Source organism: Athalia rosae, chromosome 5 (genome assembly GCF_917208135.1).
Source record: "Athalia rosae chromosome 5, iyAthRosa1.1, whole genome shotgun sequence".
NCBI classification, from domain to species: Eukaryota; Metazoa; Arthropoda; class Insecta; order Hymenoptera; family Athaliidae; genus Athalia; species Athalia rosae.
In genome coordinates this window covers 1476516-1498910 of record NC_064030.1, presented here as the reverse complement: position 1 = coordinate 1498910, position 22395 = coordinate 1476516, and the positions used below count along the sequence as shown (strand labels likewise).

The window sequence follows — 22395 nt, the reverse complement described above, 5'->3', positions numbered from 1 at the left end:
GTCGCGGCTGGGCATGCGGTCCCAGAGTGTAAAGCTCTTTGCTCAGCTCCGCAGCGATTGTACGAAAGCGGTTGTCGACGGGAAAGAGGGTGGAGTATAAAGAGAGAAGGAAGAAGGGAGGAGAGCACACGGTAGAGAACGAGTTTGCGATTAAACGTGATTATAATTAGCGATAATGGAGTTTAGCCCTTCGAAGCTCCCGAACGAAGCAGATCCGGGAGTAGCCGTCAGCCTTTCCGTATAGTTCACCCCTGGGCCCCTGGCTCAGACTGCTACCCACCGATACAACGGTATCCAACGGTTGGGTATTATGTACACTATGAGTATGTAAGTATATATGTGTGTACGTGTGGAAACTGTACTAGGAAATCGCACCCCAAACTCATCCTTCCCCTCACACAAATTATCGCCCTGTCCGCCGTTAACGCTTCGATGTATTTATGTCTACACAAGTCCGTGTGTACGTTCTGGATATAGGTACGTATTATACTAATTGTATTGCTGCATTCATTATGAGAATGAAAATGGTTGATTGATTATAAAAATGAATGGGATAGAAATTAATTGTATCATTAATATATTTTCAAAGTACCATCTTGTATACATACATACGCGATATTACCGCTAATTTATGAAGTCTAATTTGGTTGTACGTAGAAAATATGATGCTGCAGTACACGGCTAAAAATTGATTAAGTCAAATAAAAAATGTACAGAAAACTAAGAAAAAATGAGTACAGGACCTACATGCTGGTACTCATTATTGGAAAGTATCCATGCCTGAGCTATTTTGTCGGTAATGTGTTTCATACGATGATTGTAAAGAAGATGTCTATTCATTCAACTGGCGACAGTTGCAGCAGTTTGTTGGGAAAATAAATCCGATTGAACAGCGATCAAAAACATGGGCACACTGTGTTGTATTTGCAGATGACGTTCGATGAGATGGCCGAGGGTTGCGGAAAACTCCGTTTCCAGGAGATCAACGCCCTCCTCACCAACTTGGAAAAATAGATAATCGTCCGGCGATTCGGCATATTGACTGGATAGTTTGTATCGTCCTTCTTTAGTCCTATCAACTCGCCAACCAAAGAGTTGATAACATGCTTGACGATACTCTTGAGAAGATGCTTTGAAAGCTTCTTTCAAACGCGTGATCTTTATTTCATAGGTATGTTTCAGTTCCGCTATTTCTATAACAAACATAAGAGGATTACCGTTCGATTGAACGCGACATTTTAACGAGCCCAAGTGTAGCCTAGCTCCCAGATTGGTACTCGTAAAACTCTAGAATACTGTGGAAGCTTTTCAAACTCTACTGGCTCGTCGATTTTCCATGCAAGTTATCTGATTTTTTGAAATCGTGTTGTTAGCAGGTTATAGAGTTAAAAAGACCAAATTATTTTCGATTTAGAATTCATTACTTTGAGAAGTTTAATTTTACCTTGTGCATGAAGAGAGGACCCTACGGGACCTAGAGTTGTATTTCCCGTAGCCAGCCGGGCTCTTAATTCTTCAACTTCTCGCAAAAGGGCTAGGTGCTTCTCTTCAGCTTGTTTCTCCGCCATAGCAGCAGGGTTCATTTTGAAGTGCAACACCCTGGCATTGCAGTTGAAATCACCTTTCAGTGCTCTGTGTTCGAGTTCACCCTTTAACCGATCAACCTCCTCTCGTAGTTTCTGACACTGAGCTTTTTGTACGCAGTCCTCTGCCGCCTCCAAATCCGACTCTAATTTACGCACTAACTCTCTGAAAATTTCAGGGAATACGAGTGAGATTTTTTACAAACTGGACACAATTCTTGTTATTCGGGGAAAAATTTACTCGCACCTGTATCCATCTATTGCTCGTTCCAAGGCTGGAACTCGTTCGGTTAATACACTATTCCCATCAACAGTCATTTCTTTTTCATACAAGTCTAGTTGTTGTCTATAGCTATCTCGTTCCCGGCTAACAAGCATCATCTTCTTTTGTAATCTACTGATTAATTTGTTCAACTTCTCTCTGACCACCGTCATTTCACTGGCAAGTGTCTTTGTCTCCTCGTATTTTTTTAGTAAACTCTGACATTCCCTTTGTGTAGATTCCATCTTTGACCTCAACTGACCTTCCTCTGCCGTCAAGATCAGCTCCGTTTGCTGTAAACGCTGCAACTCTTTTTTGAGCGCGAATGGACCTCCTGTTATTCCAATTGATTCATACTCCCGAACTTGGGACTGCAATTCAGCTCGCTGAACTTCTAACTTTGCGATTCGCATCTCCAGCATCTCGGTGTGCTGAACCCTATGATAGATAGCAACTAAAATTACAGATTATCGATTTCTAGCTTTCCTCCACTTATTAACCAAGTAAATTACCGTTGTTGCATACTACAGATCTGTTCCTCAAGGAAAAGTTTGCCTTTGACTGCCTCACGTAAAGTAGAAACCAATTTATTTGCAGCATGAAGTTCCTTTTCGAGATCACTGGCTCGTGCAGCTCTAGCTGCCATTATTTTTCCCTCTTCACAAAGCGATTTTTCAGACTCCAATCGTTCATTTTTTATTTTGAGGTCTTGCAATTCCAGTTCTAACAGCTCACTCTTTTGTTGAATAGCTCTAGCTTCTTGCAGCCTCTCTTCCAAATGCGAAATTCTCTCCTTAGCAGCATTTAGTTTTTCTGCCAATTCTGTTGAATCCTCCTTACTAGTATCCAGTGCAGATAACTGCTGATGTGAGCTGTTGGTTTGTTTCAATTCGTCCTGAAGTTTTACGTTCTCATTTATTAGGACAATGGTTTTCTGGTCCAGCATTGCTTTCACCTGTATGAGTGAAAAATAATTCAATATTAATTCAAGACGATAGTTGTCTTGAAGTTAGTCATAGGAAATATATGCAAAGTTTACAGACTTCAGCCAGTTCTTTCTTAGCACTAGATTTGGCCTCTTTAGCTTCTTGCACCACGCGTCTTGCCACATCCAATCTTGCTTCAAGCTGTTTAATCAACTGTTTGTCTTGTTGAGATTGCAGCTCAAACAATTTTTTCTCTTTGTCGAATACTTGTTCCATTTGTTTCCTTATATTATGGAGTTGTTCTACTGTTGCTTCCTGATGCAAGAGCCTTGTTCGCAGAGAAATTACCTAAGCATATTTATACATAAAAAATGAATTTTGGCTTGGCCTTTTGATTTATCATAGTGTTTGATAGATTACCTCTCCTTTCAACTTCCGCCATTCCCAAGGACTACTCGGAATGCCGTCTAGACTGGATCTATTGACGCTTGTACTTGAATCGTCTAACCTTGACTTCTTTACTGCAGGCTTCCCATCGTCATCTTCATTGTCAGCGACAATTGAAGAAGAGGGCATGAAGGATGCAGAGGACAATCGTAAGCCAGAAGACATTCGGCTGTCACCCCGAAAACTACCGGTTCCCGACCGTAAATCTTTGATCATCTGTACAACGCAGGTTGGATCATCATCATCCATGATTGTTAATTCTAAAAAAAATAACAATTAACCACACTGGATTATAATTTGCCAGCTAAGTGATCAGCATACAAGAAATGCTCATCATAACAGAAAAATGGGCGCTTTATGAATACTTACACAAATGAATCTTACTTGGAATATTCCCTTATGTTTTTTGTAATTATATCTTCCAAGGAAAAGAGTAATTAAATTGCTCAAACTCCAAAATCCAATACGTCTTCACTGTTAGAATAGGAAGGTTATAAATCTACCCGCAAATAAGCTGCGCATGCCTTGGTTCGTTTTGTCTAGTCAGATCTAGTCAGATTCATTATACAGGAGAAAACACCAATGGAAATCTGGCTGAGCGGCTACTGCACAGAAACTTCTCTTCAAGGGCTTTCAACAACAAAACATGTTTGGAGTGTACGTACAAACGTCAACCGGTTTGACTTAGCAGTATGACAAATTGTGTCACGTAATATGCAACTATTGACAATTAAATATGTCGTGTGCCATAAGACAACTAGAAGAACGTCAATTATCGACGGAATTAACGTCGATGCGATGGTCCCCAAAAATGGATTTATTAGCTATTGCTAACATGAGAGGTTGGACTGTTAGGCATATCTTGATTTTCAGAAAAAATTAATCAATTCATCCAGACGACAATATCCACTGATATCATTTATAACATCGCACTGTGATGACGTGGAGTAACGTATTTTTCAGGGGAAATAGCTCTTCACAGGCTAACTTGGCAGCGAGTATGGCTTTTAGCACCACCAGAAGATTCTGATCTGGTCCAAGACCTGGTATGGAGACCCAATGGAAAGCTCATCGCTGTCGTTTACAAAAATTCTAGCACAATTTATTTAATCGACGTAGAAAATAAGAATATCCTCCATAAAACAGAGCGACAATCGCATCAGGCAGTTACTACTTTGTCCTGGCTACCTTTGGGTGACCCTGAGCTTGATAAATCTAGTGAAAAAATCAAAACCAATTATTCTTCTACCGGAGAATATCTGCCACCATTACCCAACCTTAATAGAAGCTTTGGACACGAGCCTGAGCACAAAGAAAGCCTATCCCGAATACTTGATATGCTTTTTGTAAGGATAACAATTAGACAATACCAGGACTCAAAATATTGGAAAGTTTTAAACTCCACTGATTATGCTTATTTTTTTAGCTGGGAACAGAAGATGGCACTTTAGAAATGTATGTTTTTGGAATGTTTTATTGCGGGACATTGAACATAGGATCAGGTTGTATTCAAGAGATTAGTGGTGGTTCTGGCGGTGCGATATGGGTTAGTATACGGTCCTTAGCAAACATGAGGGCTGTCCGTTTATGTTGTCCTCTTCTAGAAACAAATGGTGCATTTTTAAGGGTATGTTCAGTACTACTGCTGGTATAGAAATATATTCTTTAAGTCATACAGCAACAGTGGTATAGGCACTATAATTATGAAATTGTTTTACATCATTCAAGGTTGCACGAGCTCAGGCAAATATAGAATATTTAATGGACTACCTTGATCGTACACTTATGGCAATATCTGAAGCTTGGGAAACAATTCTCTTGGAAATGGATGAAAAATTAACTCGATATGCTGAGGGTAATCCACCTGGAGCGGTAGCTGCAGATTTCCTAGAGTTACTAATGATCGGTATCCCATCTGTTAATTTGGAGAATTTTTTACTGAGAGATCTGACTGAAAAAGGGTTGAAAAAGTTGGGACACAGCATTGAAATGTGCTACAGCAATATTCAGGTTCGTTTACCTCTCATATTTATCTTATTCCTATTTTGTCTGACAACATGGATGCCCCTATTTCTATGCTTGCATGGGCAGAAATTGGTTTTGAAGCATCTCAGCAGTGTGGGAATGGCGTTGACGTATCAGCTGGCTGAAATGACAGGCATGGCAAGGCTGGGTGGAGTTTACGAATCTCTCGGCTTTACTTCTGAGACGCCAATTATTGAGGCTCTTAGTGCTGCTGAGTCTTTTCTTGCTAAAGCATCTGAGATTCAACAAGTCATCGATCACAGCATGCGTGACTATAAGGCATTTTTTCGGTAAGCAGAAGATTCGAAATTTCATTTTTTTCACCATGAAACATTGCTGCTAGTTTCTGTCATATTCCAGTTGGCTTTACGTCGTTATACTCAAATTAACTGGTGAACGAGTACCACCTGAGGTAAGCAGAGTCAGTCAGCAGGACTTGAGTTTCATTGCTGAATTTTTGAGAGGGTTTGATCAAGTGGGAGAACAAGATGGTACAAAGAAAGGCGTTAACTTGGAACGTCTGGGGCAATATCTGAGGAAAAGAGAGAAGCTACAAACATGTTTGACTGCTGAGGGTAGCGAGTGGGCTGCCATGTTAGACGAAAACCACTGTCTACAAAGTCATCCGCTAATCGTTAAGCAGGATCTCTCACTATCGTTGTTGCAATCTCACACAAAACTTGTCGATGCAATACACATTGTTTTCGGACAAGCCTACCAGGGGCTGGTCAACCTCTTCACTCCAGCAGTCGTCCATTTACCACCTCTATCTTCAATTCCGCATTCATTATCGTATTCGCAGATCATTACATCTGAAAAAGATTTATTGCTTGCTGTTTCGGATCTCAACCGCAAACAGCTGAGGTTATTCAAGGTATTCCAGAATCCCACTGACCAAGAAACCTTAGGGATCAAAACTATCACAATTGATGCCGATCGGAGACAAGGTCTGTCGGAGGAGTTTGAATTAACTATAATACCATGAGAGATTAGTGCAAAGTCTCCTACTTATCATGTAATCTATTTCAATCCTCCACAGGTGTTGACGGAAAAGAGATTGCCAGCAGCAGTAGCAGCATAATTGGAGATCTGCAATTCTATTCCCAAGATTATTTGAGCTTGCTTATCTTAGATCACCACATACACTCATCATATTTCGTACAGCTACCTCTGAACCACGTTTTTGAGCTTGTGATGAGGAATACGATAGGAATAAGTGAGGTCATCGGTCTAAGTGGAGGAGCATGGCCAAAGCCTGTTCAAGGAATAGCTGCAAATCGTTTGGCTGTGAGCGGCGCTCGTAAGGTTGCTGCAATCCTAAGCGAAAACAATCGTAAAATTCGCATTTTGGAAATAGAGGTTGAAGAAGAAGAAGAAGATGACGATGAAGATGAAGAGGATCAGGCAGAAGATGGTGACGACAATGTGATGGACACTACCGCTGGTACTAGCACTAGCATAACTTCTCAATGAAACGTAAGTTGAAGTTCTTTGAACTTAATAATTTAATTATTCTACGTCTTTTTTAGTGTACTTCACCTACAGCTATGTGATTTAGATTCAGTAAAATTTTTCCATATTCTCCTTTGTCTATCGTATTTAGATTGGTCGACTTAATTCTGATTCTGATTAGGGTCCGATCAATTCTCATTTTGTACATTAGGTAATTGTTCCGTAGCAGAGTAAGAGACAAATAAAATTGAATCTTATCTCTCTTCTAAGCAGCATTCATGAAATCCTCACAGCCTGGTCTTGATGCATCTTTGTGAATACCTGTGGGAAATCAACATCTACTGGAGAGTTATCAATTCCCTGTACTCCTAAGGGTGATGAACTACCAGCCCCTTCAAGAGGTCCATTCCTATAATCGGATGGTGAGTTTTCCCTTGAAGTGTCCATATCTGAAATTTATTGGTTTATTACCAAAAGGCAATTGATATTTGTTTCGTCAATTTTGGCATTGTGATATTTCTACTTCTGAAATTGAGTGATATGATCGAAAATTATGCATAGATTTATACATATTTTTGACTATCTCACCATAATATCTTCCCGTTCTGTGCCTCTTGTTTGTGATTATGTATAGTACTACAGCCACAGCTACAATGAGAACCATAGCTGCTGTTAGGCCTCTTAACAAATTCGTCTGGAATTAAATATCAAATGTTTTAACCACAAGTAAATTATTCCTAATCAGTATGAGGAAAAAAACCACGCAAAACTTGCCTCAAAATCATTCTCCCATACGTCTTCCCAGTCTTTTCTCACAATTAACTCAACAGTTTGAACATTTAAAGCTGTGTCATCGGTGATACCCATTGAAAAACATTTATAAAAGCCAGATTCTGCAGTTGAAACGCTCTGCATAAACATAAGATATCTTATTGCAGCAACAATAATGTATTTTAGTCAGTGACTTGTTACCTTAATCAGGAGCTTGCCACTCAGCACTTCATATTTGTACTTGTTTTGATTTATTGGATTCCCTGGACTAATTATATTTTTATCACCTGAGAGCTCCCAAAACATGAAACGGTGTTGGTTGTCGCTGCTAAGGCATGGTAATTCGATCAGGTGTCCTGCACGAACTTCTTGCACAACTACACCACCATCAACCGTGACAGAATTCCATGTTGCTCTCATTATTAGAGCTACTACTGATAACCAAGTATTCATCTGTGGAAAGTTAGTTACCGTTACTTCTATGTATTTCTTTTTTTTTTTTTTCATCCAATTACATTTTTAGTTGATGCAACACATTCTGCAGGGTTCAAAAACTGTCACTCTGTTTACAGGGGCATTTATTGAAATTGTGAAGGATTTTAATTAGCCAGTTGGTTATTACTTGAATACACAAGTTAATGATTGCCCAATCCTCACTTGAAAATTTCAATAATGTTTAACAATCCACATGTCTTATTACTCAAGAGGTATTACTCAAGATGTTTAATTTGGTTCTCACGTTTAAAATTTCGTTGTTGTAGTTTGAAACTTTTTACCCAATACAAGGAGTATCCTGAAATAATTAACAATCAATGAAATAATGACCGAATAGCCGAGGCTATGCTCAACAACTAACAACGGTAAGTAAGACCACCTTAGTGATATTATTTATATCTCTGTCCTATTCATCCTTGGGATTTGTGAACTATTTTTAGGGGGCAATAGTATGTCTTGTACCTATCTGTTGAACAATACTTTATAGTTCTTCTGTGGTTACGGATATATAACTGTGGAATTTTGTACTCCATCCACGTATGATATGTATGTTGCAGTTAAAATGTACATTACACAGTCACATATTTAGAGAGGAAGAAATTTCTAACAAAAGAGTTGACACGCATACAGCTTCAGAAAGCACCCGGAATTATATAACGATAATTCGTCAGAGATTCTTCAACCAAGGATATTTTTAGAAGTGCATATTTTGATTGCTCAGATCTCCACTTGACTATTAATCCCACTTATTTTGAAAAAATTAGAGGAAAATACAAAATAAAAAAGTCACTGAATTTTATAGGTATAAAATAATTTATTTAAAGTGGTTATAGGTTGAAGATTCAATAAGTTGTTCGAGCTCAATTAATATCTTGATTGTTGAATGAGATGTGCGAAAACGTCGCAGACCAAAGCAGGTAGCAGTAACCAGAAAGGTGCGAGAACAGCTTTGGCTGGAAGCCCCCATTGTACTGCTTCCAGTTTAAGGCAGATCAAGACTTGGCCACTCAACTTGGTAAGAACAGCAGTCATATACCAAGCCTGAAAAATTAAATAGGTAACTATTGGAACTGAGATTATTTGTAGAACCTTGAAACTTTTTCCGACAATAGTATTACCTTACGACGCAAACTGCTGGCACGATCGTGAGCATTTTTACAGTGAGATATCATGTTGAATACTATATAGATTAATAGTATATTGTCGTATACCCATAGTGGTATGAAGACGATGAACCAATTCCATTGTATTCTAAGATCCAATCTCAACACCAACAATATGAGGAATATAAGTAGATTAAACCATGTGAACAGCGCTCTGTGTAGGACTGCCATAACAATGAGGAATGTAAATCTGCAATAATCAGACTTGCTTACATACTAAGTCTTAGATGATAACTATACAAAATCATGAAATCCTCGTTTCCCTCAATGTAACATCTCAAGTTGATTGAGCTGAATAGTCGTAATTTACTGAATTAGATTAACTCTATTGATATCTACGAATGTTCACAGGTTACAGATTGTATAATTCACATGGTTAATCGAGATACAAATATACCTTTAGAAATCGAATGAACATTAACCATTATCATATCAAGAATTCTCCTGTAAATTTAAGAGTCGACACAATCATTGTGATACAATTAAAAAGAATTGTTTATATAACATTTGAAAAAACAATCAGGAGCAGACGACGCCACGGTGATATGTTATGACAGTAGTGAAGTGACAGCCATCCGTGGGGGGCGTTGAGAGTAGATGCCAGTAGATGCCCTATCTCTTCTCAACGCTAGAGGACGTTAGAATTGTCTCTCCACTCCAAAATTCAAAACGAGCGTTCCACCCGCGTCGAAACGCGGCGGGAAATATCAGCAGATGCCCTGGGCTTAGGGGTGAGATATCGAAAAACGATACGAGACTGTTATGAATTTTTCTATCTTACGTATGTTAATTATAGGAGTCTCTGCTTCCTTTTCAAACCGAACCAAAAAAGTATGCTTCCATTTTGATTTGGTTTGAGATATCAACGTGAAAAAAGAATAGTCGGAGATCCCCACGAATGATTTAAAAGCGATCCTCGATGGAAAAATTCGATTATCTCCAAGAACAAAAAAGTTATAGTCTTGAAAATTCAAAAATTATGCATCATTATTTATTATGTATCATACATCGATGTTGGGATCAACAGTGAACTTACAACTAATACCGGTACTCTTATACTCTGAGGTCCGAGGGTTTGTCGTATAACATTGTTGTAGGACCTTAGCTTGACAATTTCATAGTACTGCTTCGCTAACTTTAATCACAAAAATAAATATCCTACACATTAAAACGTCTCACTTGGTCAAATTCAGTTCAATCATTATCGATTTACTGCGATTGCTTGTATCACTAATTATTTTACAATTACAACTGTATCCGTTAAACGAGCACACTCGGAGTAAAACGAGAAGACTCCACATGCTCGGTTTTTCACAACATTACGCGATGGGAATTATTTTCAAACAACCCCTTCATTTTTGTTCTCCTGCTCAACCATAACTTTTGGGACCTTCGTCGACCTCGTCGGAGTTTCGCTGCGCTCTATTGCACTGCCGCAGTTTGCCGTATTTGTATCAACTTTCAAAATTTTCATATCTTCCGGCAGGGTTTCTCGACTACTAGAATTTTCCGAATACTCCGACGCGTGCAGAGTAAACCTTTTCAGACTTATCGGTGGCGATGCTGGTATGATTTCCTTATGTTCAAATTTCCGGTTGATTGTGTGAGAATGACGCCTCTGCTCTTTCCCCTCTGTGGTCGGGTCAGGATCCGAAAGAACATCTTTCGAACAACACTGACCGAGGCTACAATTCTCACCTTGGCACCGAATTAAACAATCAATTTGTTTCACCTCAGGTTTCAGCTGTAATTAGAAATTATATAATATATAGTGGAATGGGGAAAAATGATCCTTTTCGCCGTACTAAATAATCTCACCTTTTGAAATTCTGGCTGAATTGTGACCTGGGTAATCCCCATCTGTACGAAAAAAGCCGTGACGAGATGTCTTATACTGGCGTATACCTTTGGCAGATAATAATTTTATGAATAAGGAATTTCAGCTTTTGTCTCTACTGCATCAACTTACCGTAGGGTCTAAAAATATTATGTGGGCTGTAGATATAACTTTATCACCCGTCAACTGCCAAACGTGCAGATCATGGACGTTCACTACGCCAGGAAATGCTTCCAGCAGTTCTTTTTTAAGTGAGTCGATATTTATGTGATTCGGAATAGTTTGCAGCAAGATAAGACCAGATTCTTTCACTGTATAAATATTGAAAAATTGAATTATAGTCACTGGAAACACGTGTATTCTTAGACACGCGCATCGCGATTCTTTCAGCATACTCACTGTAGGGATAGCTGAGCACGAAAAGTGAGGTGGACGATATAATTGCGATCACTGGATCTATAAATTTTCCGATATCAGAATCGGTGTAGTGCACCAAGACGGACACCACTATAACAAAAATACAGCCTAGGACGTCCCTGCACATCTCTCGGATTCCTTGTCTTCCCGAAAGTCGAAGAGAATTTGCATTTCGGGTTCTTGTCGCCTGGAGTTGCTCCTCACCCGCAACTACGGAATTGGTGCTGATATTTCTGTACGGGACAACATTTTACGAGCAATCAAAATAATTTGTTTAATTCGGAAAAAAATATGCGTCCAATTTCAGAACTCTAATGTAGTTGCTCTACCTTTTGATGATGACATCACCGTCAGGGGTGACCTGTAGAGAACTGCCATGGTAAAACGTATATCCCCCGATGAAGATGTAGCAAAAAGCATTCAGGAGAATTCCCGCTGCACCGATGCAGAGAACCGCAAGAGGATGGTGCATCGCGTCCGCGTGATCGATATGCACCAAAGTTTGGAGAGCTTCTACTTGCAGAGAAAAACAGAACGACGCAAGAAAGACGCAGCAGACCAGCATCGTCAAAATGTTTATTCTTGCCCAGCCAAAGGTGTTCTTCATCCTTCTGTCTGACCGCGATTGCTGTGACATAAGCATAACAGTATGATTGATAGATGTTTTAGGAAATTTGTTTTTGTTTTACAAGCAGGTAAAATTTACCTTTATTTTTATTGATAGGGATGGTACGGAACCGGAGTTGACATGGGAAGCGTCGCAGATCGCGAGGTCCCCGAAAGAGTGATTGCGTTCTTCGGGGTAGTCTTCTCGACTGCTGTACTAGATAGGGCAAAACATCAACGTTCAAATTATATAAATGGAATTCTAAGGAACGCGGTTTGAATTTTTTCAAGCCAAAAAAAACTCACCTTTATTGAGGCGATGCAGCCGATGAGAGCGATGATATTGCACAGCATATGATAAGCATTGACCAGAAGGGTCAATGCGTGCGTTAAGTGGCTCGTTATCAATTCGACGGCAAAAAATGCAGAGGTGAGGAATAAAACAAGGTAAAGCTGCATGGGCTGCAGCCTTCTGAACCACTCCTTTACCGCCATATTCCAGGTAATAAAATCTGAAAGTAATTTAAATTCCGTCAGAACTATTGATGCCCGCCAACTCAGCGGGGCCAATGTTTATCGTACTGTTTGTGGCACGTGGAGTGTATTTGACTACTTTACGGTTTCATAGTCGAGTTGGGGGCCCTGACTCTCGAGGCGCGAGGCGCCAAGCTTTTCTAATTATAAGTTTTGTTAAATCTTAGTCCACACGTATCTCAGATCGAAATAAAAATAATGTAACATGCGTCTTTCACGTGTGTATAGTAATATCATCGGTTCATCTGCCCGCCATTTTTCGTATCATATCCAAAATTTGTAATGTATGCTCGGAATATAAGATTTCAGGGCTAAGAAAAGATAGAAAAGTAATTCCCATGGACTTGGAATAGTTACAGGCAAATAGAGGTGGGCGGGATGCGTGATGAACGCGGTGAAACATAATGCGACTGATAGATATGAAAAATCTAGAAAAGGTCATTCGGTAATAACTATCACAGAAAATGATTCTAGTCATTGCGTGGGAGAATCGATGCCAACTTTCTCACCATCGATGAATATACCTATACCCCTATACCAACATCACTTTTCCCTTAGATTATTATAATAATAGCGTGGAATAGATACAATGACGTGCTTTATATTTTCGGCTATTTATTCTAATCTCCTCGTTCGATATCCCAAACGTATCGCTTAAATAGTTAAAGAAGCGATAAAAAATAAATCTAGAATTTGATCGATAGGCGCTCATTAAAAACCGCGATTTACAACTGCAGTTCAATTTTCCTCCCATTGTTTTTTTTTATCGTTTGCTGGCCTCCAGGCGACACGCGATTACAACATCTGACCACCGTATTCAAGGAAGCTAATAAGAGTGAATAGGACGTGTGCACACAAGCTTCAGTGAATCACTATACTGCCAGCGGAAGCATTGCAATCTTTACGCCTTGAACATCATGCACTGTGTTTTTTCCCATTCACAACTTGAACTTGAAAAATTATTTGAAAATATAACTGGCAGTTTAATCTTTGAAAAAATTAAACGAGATTTATATGATCACTCTTACGTTTATTTTTCGCGGAGTCGTCGTTGTGAATAAACTTCTATCAAGTGGATCGCCGAAGTCGCGGAGCCTTTGAATTTGGACGCACTTCTAAATTCTGGTCAATCGTACCTCTGTTGAACGAATATTCCCTCGATCCCACATTTTTCGAGTTCGGTCCTTCCCTTTCTACTTATTTCGATCCCCTTTCTCCTCTTTCTATTTCTCATAGGTACAGTTCCTACTTCCACTCCGGCAATTCCTCCCCCTGAAGACCACTGCAGGATGACCGCCCACCGATTCCTTGCAAACACTTATATATTCCGGTGACTAATAACGACAATAAAAGCTGCCTCATTTGTTCTATATCTCTTGTTCTATTATTTGTAATATGATTTCGGTAAAACCTCGTAAATAGGAATACGCACTAAATAGGCGTAGTCATATAAGCGATTCATGCTGAAGTCTTCCATCTAATTCCCGTTTCGCGCAGAAATGAGGAATTTGATTTTTTTTACTCCCAAAAATATCGCCTAGAAGAAGGGCGTTGTCTATTATAGTTTACCGTCGATCCCCATGTACGGTTGATTGTTGCGAGGAGAATCAAAGTCGATCTTACGTGGTGCGACATTTATGGTATTGAATAGTTGTACACGTCTCATCATCTGTAAGAACGCGCCGAAGAGAAAAATCGTCAACTTCACCAGATCTGCGGAGTACATACGAATGGAACAAGGTCTCAGTAGAAAACACGAAAACCGTTATGCAGCTTGGTTCTATGCGCCCAGGGCCGTGTCGAGTACAAGGGGAACATGGCTTATGTTTTTATCCAATTATTTCCGGAGAATTCAGTTTCGGAAACCGCCAAAAAAAACCGATGGATTATCATTATTTTACTTATAAATGCATACAATTTTCGGCAACCTATACTGTGAAGAATAACAAAGGTACGGATGTACAGTTAACAAAGCGTGGCACCTAAAACCGCGTGAAACATTATGTATGGCGTAATTTATTATTGTAGGTGTTTAGGCATGGACGAACGATAAAAAATATAATTGGATTGGACCATGTTGGACTATACGTGCGGAGGTAAACAGATATTCGGCATAACTTTGGCAGCGGTTCGAAAATAATTTTGACTCAATATTTATAATGTATACATATGGTATTATAGTCTCGCCACGATAACTCGGGTCTAAGGTCATCGCAGTCGAATGTCATGCATGAGGTATACGTGTATGCGAACAGCAGATTTAAAAAGTAGTCAACCCCTGAGGAGAAACCAAAGTGACAAAGGAGAGACTTACAATGAATTAATATTCTGATGGTTGACGCATCGTGTGGTCGCAGTAATTTTTATTGATCACTGCATGTCTAGATGATGCTAATTCGCAACGTAATATCATCTTTGGCTCACGTTCAAGGCTCCAGTTTGCCGTATCGTTGCATTGTAACAAAGCGCTTATGACAGGAGAATTCGAAGATCGCGGTATCCAAGCTTCCGCATCAAAAATCGATGGCGTTCGATGGTAAACGCATATGAATTATTATATTGTAACAACAGTGATGCAAGTAGGTATACCACGGATGCTGTTATAATTCTGAAATCTCATGGCTTTGTAAAAAAATCGCAAAATAGAACGCGTTCGAGTTTTTCATGTGAGTTGGGAGCGTATTATCATGGTACAGCTACATCTGTACAAGTAGCATTGTCCTCGCGTTAGTTGCGAATATCCGGGCTCAACTAATCAAACGGCTTTGAATTGTCTGCAATTGCGTGTACATATGTGCTTCACATTTCGTTACAACGTAACGCAGATCAAGACTATTCGATATTCCCCAATCAAATATTCTTGTATTAATAACTTGGCTTACAGATAACAGCTGGTCATTATTATCTCCGCTTGTACAGCACAGGTACTTGAAATGCCCTGTTAATGGAGTCAAGTTACAACTATCTATCGATATAAGTTTATTTATCTCGTTTATCAAGAGTCTTATCCGATTCGAAGTATTAAAATTGTACGCAAGGATCAAATGTATCTGATGATTTGTCTCATTGTATAAAGTACCGGTAATAACGGGTATAATCAAACACCTGAAATTTGTACACATTATTTTTTCTTTTTTTGTTACAGACCAGAGTTTCGGCCCATCGTCCGGTACAGTCGACAGAATCATCAGTTTGTGTGACTGTTGCAGAGAGCGTAACGGTTAAACTGTTTAACTCTACTAGATATAATATATAGTTTAATACAACGGACTGATTTACCTTGAATTATGTAAGTTGCCGGCTATTTGGTTGAAACCATATGATAATTATGAGCAGCGGTGCACCACTTTTTGAATTCGAAAATGTTATTAATTGCTTTACATTGTAAAGTTGACCTCGTTCTTTTGAATCTTAAACGCTCTAGTGAATTTTACACACGATTTAAGTTAGAACCGAAATCTCTCATTGCGGGATTACAATTGTGTGGAAAGTATAAATGGCCCGTCAAGTGAAGGAACGAGTTCAATATACCTTGTACAAGATTACACTGTAGACTTAATTCTGCGATACTTCCATCTTTCGTGTGCGTGTCACTCAGCTTGTCTAACAAGTGCGTTCATATTTTACGCGCTATTTGGCGTGTCAATCTCAGTTCAAGACAAGTCTTGGATTAATTTTTCAGGCAAGCTGCAATACACTGCTCACGATACACTGGTCAACGAAGAATTCCCAGTGGTCTCTCCAGAGACAACTCTTCTTGGTCTGCAACAGACCCTCAAGTGTTGTTCTATACAGCCACATCGACTAAAACGTCACATCTAGCGATAAGGAGACGGCCTCATATGATTCGGCCCATTAAGTTTGATCAGCATATAACGGAACTCCTCTAATTTTCTCAATTACCGCAGCTTTGTCATGAATGTAATAAATGCAGTCTCCACGACGAGATCATAGAACGTAGGTGTTATTTGCGCAATTTGATTTATTCAAGTGGTCAAGCAAATGAATTCATTTATTCCCGATAATGGGATAGCGTGAGAACTTGAATTCCATAAGCAAACGGAGTATCTGAAAAGCATCCGGAAAATCCATTTATACCTGCTAGAAAGATTAGTCAGAGTTACTCTTGGGTGTATTTGAGATTAGATTATCGTTCGTTGCAATGCAAAGTTATCCCCAATTAATTATTACATCGCCTCCAAACTATTAATTTTGCGTAGTACGCAATTTTAAAGCGATTTTTCATATTAACGATACTCGTATTTATCCTGATATCGTTATTGTAATCTTTAAAATTGTTAGGAAGGGTAACATAGCTGATCGTTTATTGAAGAATATCTTCAGTCGTTGACTGAAAATTAGTAATGTTCAGTCAACTCTTCAGTCAACACCTTGATCATTATCTTGCCGCGGATTTTCGAAATCAAACTGTGTTCCATTCATCTCATTGGATCAAATTCAAACGGAGAACTTTGACATTAGTCTTTATGCAGTGCCTCAATCTTCTGGCGAAAAAGTGAGACCATACAATCAAACGAAAGCAGGTTTCATAGACAGTGTTCATAGTTCATTTTGTTCCCGTATGGAAAAGAAGAACAACAAAAACGGACGGTTCGTCAGCGTTTAATTCACTGGTTTAATTATCAAAATCGTAATCAGATCGTCGTCGTACGGACAGAGAATGTCCGAAATAACCCATCACCAGAGTTTCGATTAGCTGAGTCAAGCGGCAAGGAATTTCAGGTGTGACAAAAATGGATTTCGGTACACTGCTTTCGGTTGCACAAAAGAATGGTGGTAGCAAACAGGTAATTAATTGTCTATCAGAAATTTTGATCGAAAACCGAAAGCCCTATGGCTTCTCCAATTACTCGATCATTAGCTCGAATCCATTTCGTAATTTTGATTATAATGTTTCACAGCAAGTCGCCTACTACCCAAGCAAATTTACACCACCAAAAAAAGAGTCGAAATCTTCGAAGAATTTATCTAGTAATATTAAAAAATTCTTAGCTAAAAAAGAAGAGGAGGAAAGACAGAAAGCTCTTGATGCCAAGAAAAGAAAAGAGGTAACTTTCTAGTGGTTGATATACTGGAATTATTCACATCCTATATTTTACATGTACCTATTCAATATCTAAAGCAAACGTACCAACTTCATGTATGAATTTTGCATAAATTTTAGGAAGTTATGTCGACATAGCAGACATTATGTATCATTTCTATAATACTTTGAGCTTTATTTCTTTTACTTTGTTTATGGAAACGTTACAAATGTGATTGTATTGTGATTATTTCAGAACTTGTTAGCTTTGCGAGATCACAAAGCACAGAGTAGAATCAACAAACACTTAAAAGTTTGCAAGTCAGCCAATAAATCTGTCCTTGCAGATGCCATCGATAATGACAACACAGCTCTTACCATGGCAGGTATGCTATTTTCACTGATTTTGTACTATCTGATACCCAAAGACAAGGAATACAGATATTTGAGATGTCTCATTTTCTTGAAAGTATTGTTACAACCCCAAGTCACTCGCCTAGTTAGATGTCTTATCTGGTGTTGATATCTACTTTAAATATGCAGAATGTCAGGATGACTATTTCATTTGCTATATGTCGTCGCTACCACATTAAGTTATGATATTTTCTTATGTATATTAATCGGTAGCCACATTCCAACAGGGAAGCGATATCAGAGTGGGATTGCTTTGAATATTACCCCAACATTTTATTGAGTAAACATACCTGTATGGCGGTGAGTTTCCAAGAGGTACAATTCCCAAGTTAGTAAAACGTTTGTGAAGGTTGTTCTATTCTGTTTTGACCATCCATAACGGGCAAAAATAACAGGCAAAATTTTTGCCAACAGGTAAAATAACGCATTAGTACAATTGATGCAATTTTCTCACCATCCGTATTTGCAACGGACCGAAAGAATGATATGCTGGATTTTTGCAGCGGAGGATTCTGAGGGATATATTAAGGTCAGCCAACTATCTTTAGAGTAGTTTAGAGGGTTTGATGTATCGATATTCTCCCATTTACCACACAGTTACCCAGATCAGCTGCCTATCAATCATGCAATGGGACTAATTTTTGCTGTTACTAATCGCTCAGTGAACAATATTGTGTTTCATCATTTGTGGTAGATTTTTTCCGTTCTGCTGTTTGAAAGATCTATAATTCTACTTCTAATTGTTATAAACGTGACTGAATGTGATCGATGATTCCATTCCCTTGTCATTGTGATAGATAATGAATCGTTTTTCCGTATTTAGTGGGTTGACTAATGTCGATTTCTTTACTAAACATGTTTTTCGTGTGTTCATTTTGATATTATTCATTAGAATTCTTCCGTTATGCCGCATCTGGTGGCAAATATTGTTTGTTTCTTTTCTTACACCCTCTAAACATGTTTTCAAATGAGACCTGATATGTTCCCTATAAAAGTAGTTGATTGCGATATGCGTATCTCTTGGAATCTCATCAGCAGGCATATACCAAACAAGTTATTCTCAATATATCAACACTAGAAAATGATGTAACAGACACGACTGGTAGTACAGAGTTTTGCTTCACATTTTGATGGAATATTTGATAAACATGTTTCATTAATAATTCCAGGTCCTTCTCAGCCAGATGAAGATGATTATGGTTACGTATCACAAGAAGCATCTGCATTTTATAATCAGTTAATGAACAAGTATAATAATATGCCACAGGAAAAACCTCTATTCAGTGAAAGTGGAAAGAAAACTGTTAAGGATATCGCGACTACTAAGGTTCATATATCTTACTTCTTATGAATTTTGCGCCGCATGTAGTGTAACATTTATGTGATTAATTTTCCAGAACCGAGTGAGACAGGCATTGAAACAACAAGAGATTGAAGAATCTTCGGGTCACAGGAGGAAAAGAAAATCTCAAGTTACGGGTGGTGAGAAGGAGACGACTTCTGAGCCGGACATTAAATCCGAAAAGGAAAAATTATCGTTGTCGGAAAAAGACAAAGATGAGAAACCAAAACCTAAAAGAAGACCGCTTCCTCCCCCCATGGACTTCATGCAACTCCTCCAAATTGCAGAAAAAAAACAACATGAGCCTATCGTCTTGGATGTCAAACCAAAGTCAACAAAGGCTGAAGAACCTGAACGATTGATGACCAAAAAACAAATGAGGGAACACCTGAAGGAAAGAGAATGGCGAGAGAGGAAAGAACAGCGGGATCGTGGTCAAAATGTTGTTAAAACTTCAAGTTTGTCGGCTGATTCTGCCAAATCAACGAAGCAGTCCTTAAATAAGATTCCTAAACTGAATGGCACTAAAGGCATTCAGAGTTCTAGCTCGCCTGAGAAGTCCTCAGCAGCTAGACCAGCTTCAGCTATTCCTAAGAAACCAGTTGTTAGTGATAAAAATAATAGCATGAGTAAATCTTTGGAGAAAGATCAGTTACTTGAAGAGCGTAAAAAAATTGAAGCGGAGAAAAAAATGCTTGAGGAAATGCGTCGTAGCATAGAAGAAGAAAAAAAAAAGCTCGCTCTCAGCAAGAGCAAAAAGATAGATGACAAACCAGTCAGTAACGGCTCTATCAGTAAGTCGGTTTACAAATCGAAGCCTTTGGAAAAAACTTCTGCTACTGATTCAAAGCTCAGACAGGCTCTTAAATCCGATGTGAAATCAAGACAATGCCCACCCACTGATTCAAAACCTAAACAATTTCCTCCTGCGGACCTGAAACCAAGACAGTTTCCACCATCTGACGTTAGACCTCTTAGGCCGAAACAATTTCCTCCTAAGGATGTTAAGCGGAAACCTATATTGAAAAAACGTAAGCATATTCGTTTTGCATAGTCAACTGTTACTCAATGCATACTAGAGATATTTCATACATTCTGTCCGTTTTAAGGTCGCATTTATGATGATGATTCTGAGCACGATTCTGAATTGGATGACTTTATTGACGATGGACCAGAAGAAGGGGCTGAAGACTATAGCAAATATATTAGCGAGATATTTGGATATGACAAGAACAAGTACCGAGATATCGATGATGATGACGCTGCCATGGAAAGTAACTTTGCGCAGCAGCTCAAGGAGGAATTTGTCTCTACAAAAATTGGTGATTATATTCTCTAATTTAAATATTATTTGAGGCACTATATTTTTCCAGGTCATATACTGAGCTGATTTTTAATGTATCTGAAATATCTTTGCAGGTATTATGGAGGATCTAGAAGACATCAGGATGGAAGCTCTCGAGAAAAAGCGCAAGGCAATGATAAAGAATAAGAAGCCAAGGTCATAGTAGGGTAACAAGAGGTGTTCTGGTTGTTCGAATTCAACTAGTACGAATGGTAAACTATCTTTATCATCAAATCGCCAATCATGTTCATTACATAAAAAAAAATTGATCGCACCCGAAATGTATATAATTGATAGTAATATATTATGCGCCTGTGTGTATCCCAACGTGAATTAATCTACAGCTTTTTGGTATTTCGAGTTGCAGGAATTATAGTTAGCGGATGTTTTGAAAGGTATAAGTTTACACAATTATACCGTATAAAATAGAAAATAGTATTTAAGAGTCTACTTTTGATTTCCGTACCGTGAACATAAACATGAACGTCTACCGTAAACATAATTCTGATCGTGCTCCCCCCAACTCACCAATTGTGGTCACACTCCAAAATCACCCCTATTTTGTGGTTTGTGTGACATCGTATCTTGAGAATTACTCATCCTTGTGCTGTCCAACATTGAGTAACCATAATACGTACTTGATTACTCAGTGTGTCCAGCAATTCGACTCTAAGTGGATACCAAACAAAGGTAAATATCAGATAATTAACAGATGAAACTGTACGCAATCAAAATATTGACAAACAACGTAGTGCGAACTTAAATATTTAAAAAGATGTAGAGTAGACTTGGTACATTTTATATTACTTGCCAAATCAGAGAAATCGGAAACACACGATGCAACGTCTTTATAACTACCCAACTTTTTTTACCATATCAAATATGCAAACATGTTGGAGATTCTTTATTTTTCTCCGAAGTACAAGTAGTCGTTTGAAGATTATTTTCAATCGCCCTTTTTTCGACGTTTTTTTCTACGGATGAATTCTCCGTTTTCCATCAGCGTTACAAAATATTTGGTATATACAACTGGGGATGATATTGATATAAATAATTTAACTTAACAAAACGTGATAACTTACTTCATTTATTAAGATTTGGATTAGGTTATATATATATATACGATATTTATTGTTGATATCTTGTAACTTTTTCATTAAACTGAAGCAGTCAATGCTATCACCACAATCATTCGGGGGGTGGGGGTCAGATACCATTTATTGTTAGTGCGAATGGAAAAGTTTTATCGTTTTTTTAATTGCAATGGAGGAAAACGATGAAACATTAAATCTAAAAAAAAAAATTGGTCTTTATTCTTAACGTTACTTTGTGTCGAGTTTAACAATACGACGTGCGGAATTTGTTCGATTATTCAATCGCTACTAATGTAACAAGTACTATCGAACAACGCAGCTGACACGTTACATGAATCTGTTTGATTAATTTGTTTTCATGAGTAAAATTAAAAATGTAACATTATCGCTCGTTAGTTCCTGGTATACATTCATTGCGAAATATCCAACTCGACAGATTTTCCTCATTTATTCGAAGAAATCGCTATTTAAATTCGCGGGAGAGTGAGATAAAGAATTTTTCACATTCGCAAAATGGATCACAAAATAAATACGTTGATTTAGATTAATTTTAATCGCATAATCAAAAAGTTTTTCTTTGCACAACTAATTACATCCTTGTTTTTACGTTTGAAATTTATATACATATACCTAATATA

At 38.4% G+C, this 22395-nt stretch overlaps 6 protein-coding genes across 14 annotated transcripts; 2 read left to right on the top strand and 4 right to left on the bottom strand.

Moving 5' to 3' along the window:
- Positions 1-560: 560 nt before the first annotated feature.
- Positions 561-3742, bottom strand: LOC105691279 (mitotic spindle assembly checkpoint protein MAD1). 2 transcript variants are annotated; one of them, XM_012409643.3, is made up of 7 exons: positions 3588-3742; positions 3192-3478; positions 2889-3119; positions 2358-2800; positions 1831-2283; positions 1445-1749; positions 561-1193 (listed from the first exon to the last, which is right to left on the bottom strand). In XM_012409643.3, the coding sequence occupies exons 2-7, from the start codon at positions 3465-3467 to the stop codon at positions 841-843; spliced, it is 2061 nt and encodes a 686-aa protein (XP_012265066.2). In that variant the 5' UTR covers positions 3468-3478; positions 3588-3742; the 3' UTR covers positions 561-840. The 2 variants fall into 2 exon arrangements, with proteins under 2 accessions (XP_012265066.2, XP_048512131.1); XM_048656174.1 differs by having other exon boundaries at positions 3603-3732.
- Positions 3743-3805: 63 nt separating this feature from the next.
- On the top strand, positions 3806-7185 carry LOC105691278 (anaphase-promoting complex subunit 4). The gene is made up of 8 exons (XM_012409642.3): positions 3806-4060; positions 4182-4564; positions 4645-4845; positions 4947-5228; positions 5310-5533; positions 5604-6190; positions 6283-6719; positions 6969-7185. Exons 1-7 carry the CDS (start codon positions 3955-3957, stop codon positions 6714-6716), a joined length of 2217 nt encoding a protein of 738 aa, XP_012265065.2. The 5' UTR covers positions 3806-3954; the 3' UTR covers positions 6717-6719; positions 6969-7185.
- On the bottom strand, positions 6731-8420 carry LOC105691280. Of its 3 annotated transcripts, none has more exons than XM_048656179.1 (6): positions 8341-8420; positions 8206-8259; positions 7668-7919; positions 7470-7604; positions 7284-7389; positions 6731-7144 (listed from the first exon to the last, which is right to left on the bottom strand). In XM_048656179.1, the coding sequence occupies exons 3-6, from the start codon at positions 7917-7919 to the stop codon at positions 6972-6974; spliced, it is 666 nt and encodes a 221-aa protein (XP_048512136.1). In that variant the 5' UTR covers positions 8206-8259; positions 8341-8420; the 3' UTR covers positions 6731-6971. The 3 variants fall into 3 exon arrangements, with proteins under 3 accessions (XP_048512136.1, XP_048512135.1, XP_012265067.1); XM_048656178.1 differs by lacking the exon at positions 8341-8420 and adding an exon at positions 7982-8122 and having other exon boundaries at positions 8206-8325; XM_012409644.3 differs by lacking the exon at positions 8341-8420 and having other exon boundaries at positions 7982-8299.
- A 335-nt stretch (positions 8421-8755) lies between these two features.
- LOC105691282 (transmembrane protein 60) lies at positions 8756-9953 on the bottom strand. Of its 2 annotated transcripts, none has more exons than XM_012409647.3 (3): positions 9547-9953; positions 9080-9314; positions 8756-9002 (listed from the first exon to the last, which is right to left on the bottom strand). In XM_012409647.3, exons 2-3 carry the CDS (start codon positions 9293-9295, stop codon positions 8826-8828), a joined length of 393 nt encoding a protein of 130 aa, XP_012265070.1. In that variant the 5' UTR covers positions 9296-9314; positions 9547-9953; the 3' UTR covers positions 8756-8825. The 2 variants fall into 2 exon arrangements, with proteins under 2 accessions (XP_012265070.1, XP_012265069.1); XM_012409646.3 differs by having other exon boundaries at positions 9522-9869.
- Positions 9954-10093: 140 nt separating this feature from the next.
- LOC105691230 (zinc/cadmium resistance protein) lies at positions 10094-16452 on the bottom strand. 5 transcript variants are annotated; one of them, XM_012409566.3, is made up of 8 exons: positions 15798-16452; positions 12291-12502; positions 12085-12201; positions 11708-12006; positions 11361-11611; positions 11094-11272; positions 10943-11029; positions 10094-10868 (listed from the first exon to the last, which is right to left on the bottom strand). In XM_012409566.3, the coding sequence occupies exons 2-8, from the start codon at positions 12477-12479 to the stop codon at positions 10464-10466; spliced, it is 1527 nt and encodes a 508-aa protein (XP_012264989.2). In that variant the 5' UTR covers positions 12480-12502; positions 15798-16452; the 3' UTR covers positions 10094-10463. The 5 variants fall into 5 exon arrangements, with proteins under 5 accessions (XP_012264989.2, XP_020711044.2, XP_012264990.2 ...); XM_020855385.2 differs by having other exon boundaries at positions 12291-12496; XM_012409567.3 differs by having other exon boundaries at positions 16050-16452.
- Positions 16453-17051: 599 nt separating this feature from the next.
- LOC105691309 (protein SPT2 homolog) lies at positions 17052-22152 on the top strand. Its single transcript, XM_012409709.3, has 7 exons — positions 17052-17326; positions 17441-17587; positions 17819-17948; positions 19146-19303; positions 19374-20349; positions 20428-20640; positions 20738-22152. Exons 1-7 carry the CDS (start codon positions 17273-17275, stop codon positions 20824-20826), a joined length of 1767 nt encoding a protein of 588 aa, XP_012265132.2. The 5' UTR covers positions 17052-17272; the 3' UTR covers positions 20827-22152.
- Positions 22153-22395: the final 243 nt, after the last annotated feature.

Excerpts from the sequence above, each read along its gene's own strand:
- LOC105691279 (XM_012409643.3), bottom strand. The coding sequence starts at position 3,467 with ATGGATGATGATGATCCAACCTGCGTTGTACAGATGATCAAAGATTTA. Across the intron at positions 1,750-1,830 it reads CGAGCAATAGATGGATACAG|AGAGTTAGTGCGTAAATTAG; the intron begins GTGCGAGTAAAT and ends TGAAATTTTCAG. Across the intron at positions 1,194-1,444 it reads GTCCTCTCTTCATGCACAAG|AAATAGCGGAACTGAAACAT; the intron begins GTAAAATTAAAC and ends TGTTTGTTATAG.
- LOC105691278 (XM_012409642.3), top strand. The coding sequence starts at position 3,955 with ATGTCGTGTGCCATAAGACAACTAGAAGAACGTCAATTATCGACGGAA. Across the intron at positions 4,061-4,181 it reads AGCTATTGCTAACATGAGAG|GGGAAATAGCTCTTCACAGG; the intron begins GTTGGACTGTTA and ends CGTATTTTTCAG. Across the intron at positions 4,846-4,946 it reads CAAATGGTGCATTTTTAAGG|GTTGCACGAGCTCAGGCAAA; the intron begins GTATGTTCAGTA and ends ACATCATTCAAG.
- LOC105691280 (XM_048656179.1), bottom strand. The coding sequence starts at position 7,919 with ATGAATACTTGGTTATCAGTAGTAGCTCTAATAATGAGAGCAACATGG. Across the intron at positions 7,605-7,667 it reads GTGGCAAGCTCCTGATTAAG|AGCGTTTCAACTGCAGAATC; the intron begins GTAACAAGTCAC and ends ATGTTTATGCAG. Across the intron at positions 7,390-7,469 it reads TATGGGAGAATGATTTTGAG|ACGAATTTGTTAAGAGGCCT; the intron begins GCAAGTTTTGCG and ends ATTTAATTCCAG.
- LOC105691282 (XM_012409647.3), bottom strand. The coding sequence starts at position 9,295 with ATGGCAGTCCTACACAGAGCGCTGTTCACATGGTTTAATCTACTTATA. Across the intron at positions 9,003-9,079 it reads CCAGCAGTTTGCGTCGTAAG|GCTTGGTATATGACTGCTGT; the intron begins GTAATACTATTG and ends TTAATTTTTCAG.
- LOC105691230 (XM_012409566.3), bottom strand. The coding sequence starts at position 12,479 with ATGGCGGTAAAGGAGTGGTTCAGAAGGCTGCAGCCCATGCAGCTTTAC. Across the intron at positions 12,007-12,084 it reads CCCTATCAATAAAAATAAAG|CAATCGCGGTCAGACAGAAG; the intron begins GTAAATTTTACC and ends CTTATGTCACAG. Across the intron at positions 10,869-10,942 it reads TTCAGCCAGAATTTCAAAAG|CTGAAACCTGAGGTGAAACA; the intron begins GTGAGATTATTT and ends TTCTAATTACAG.
- LOC105691309 (XM_012409709.3), top strand. The coding sequence starts at position 17,273 with ATGGATTTCGGTACACTGCTTTCGGTTGCACAAAAGAATGGTGGTAGC. Across the intron at positions 17,327-17,440 it reads AGAATGGTGGTAGCAAACAG|CAAGTCGCCTACTACCCAAG; the intron begins GTAATTAATTGT and ends AATGTTTCACAG. Across the intron at positions 20,350-20,427 it reads GAAACCTATATTGAAAAAAC|GTCGCATTTATGATGATGAT; the intron begins GTAAGCATATTC and ends GTCCGTTTTAAG.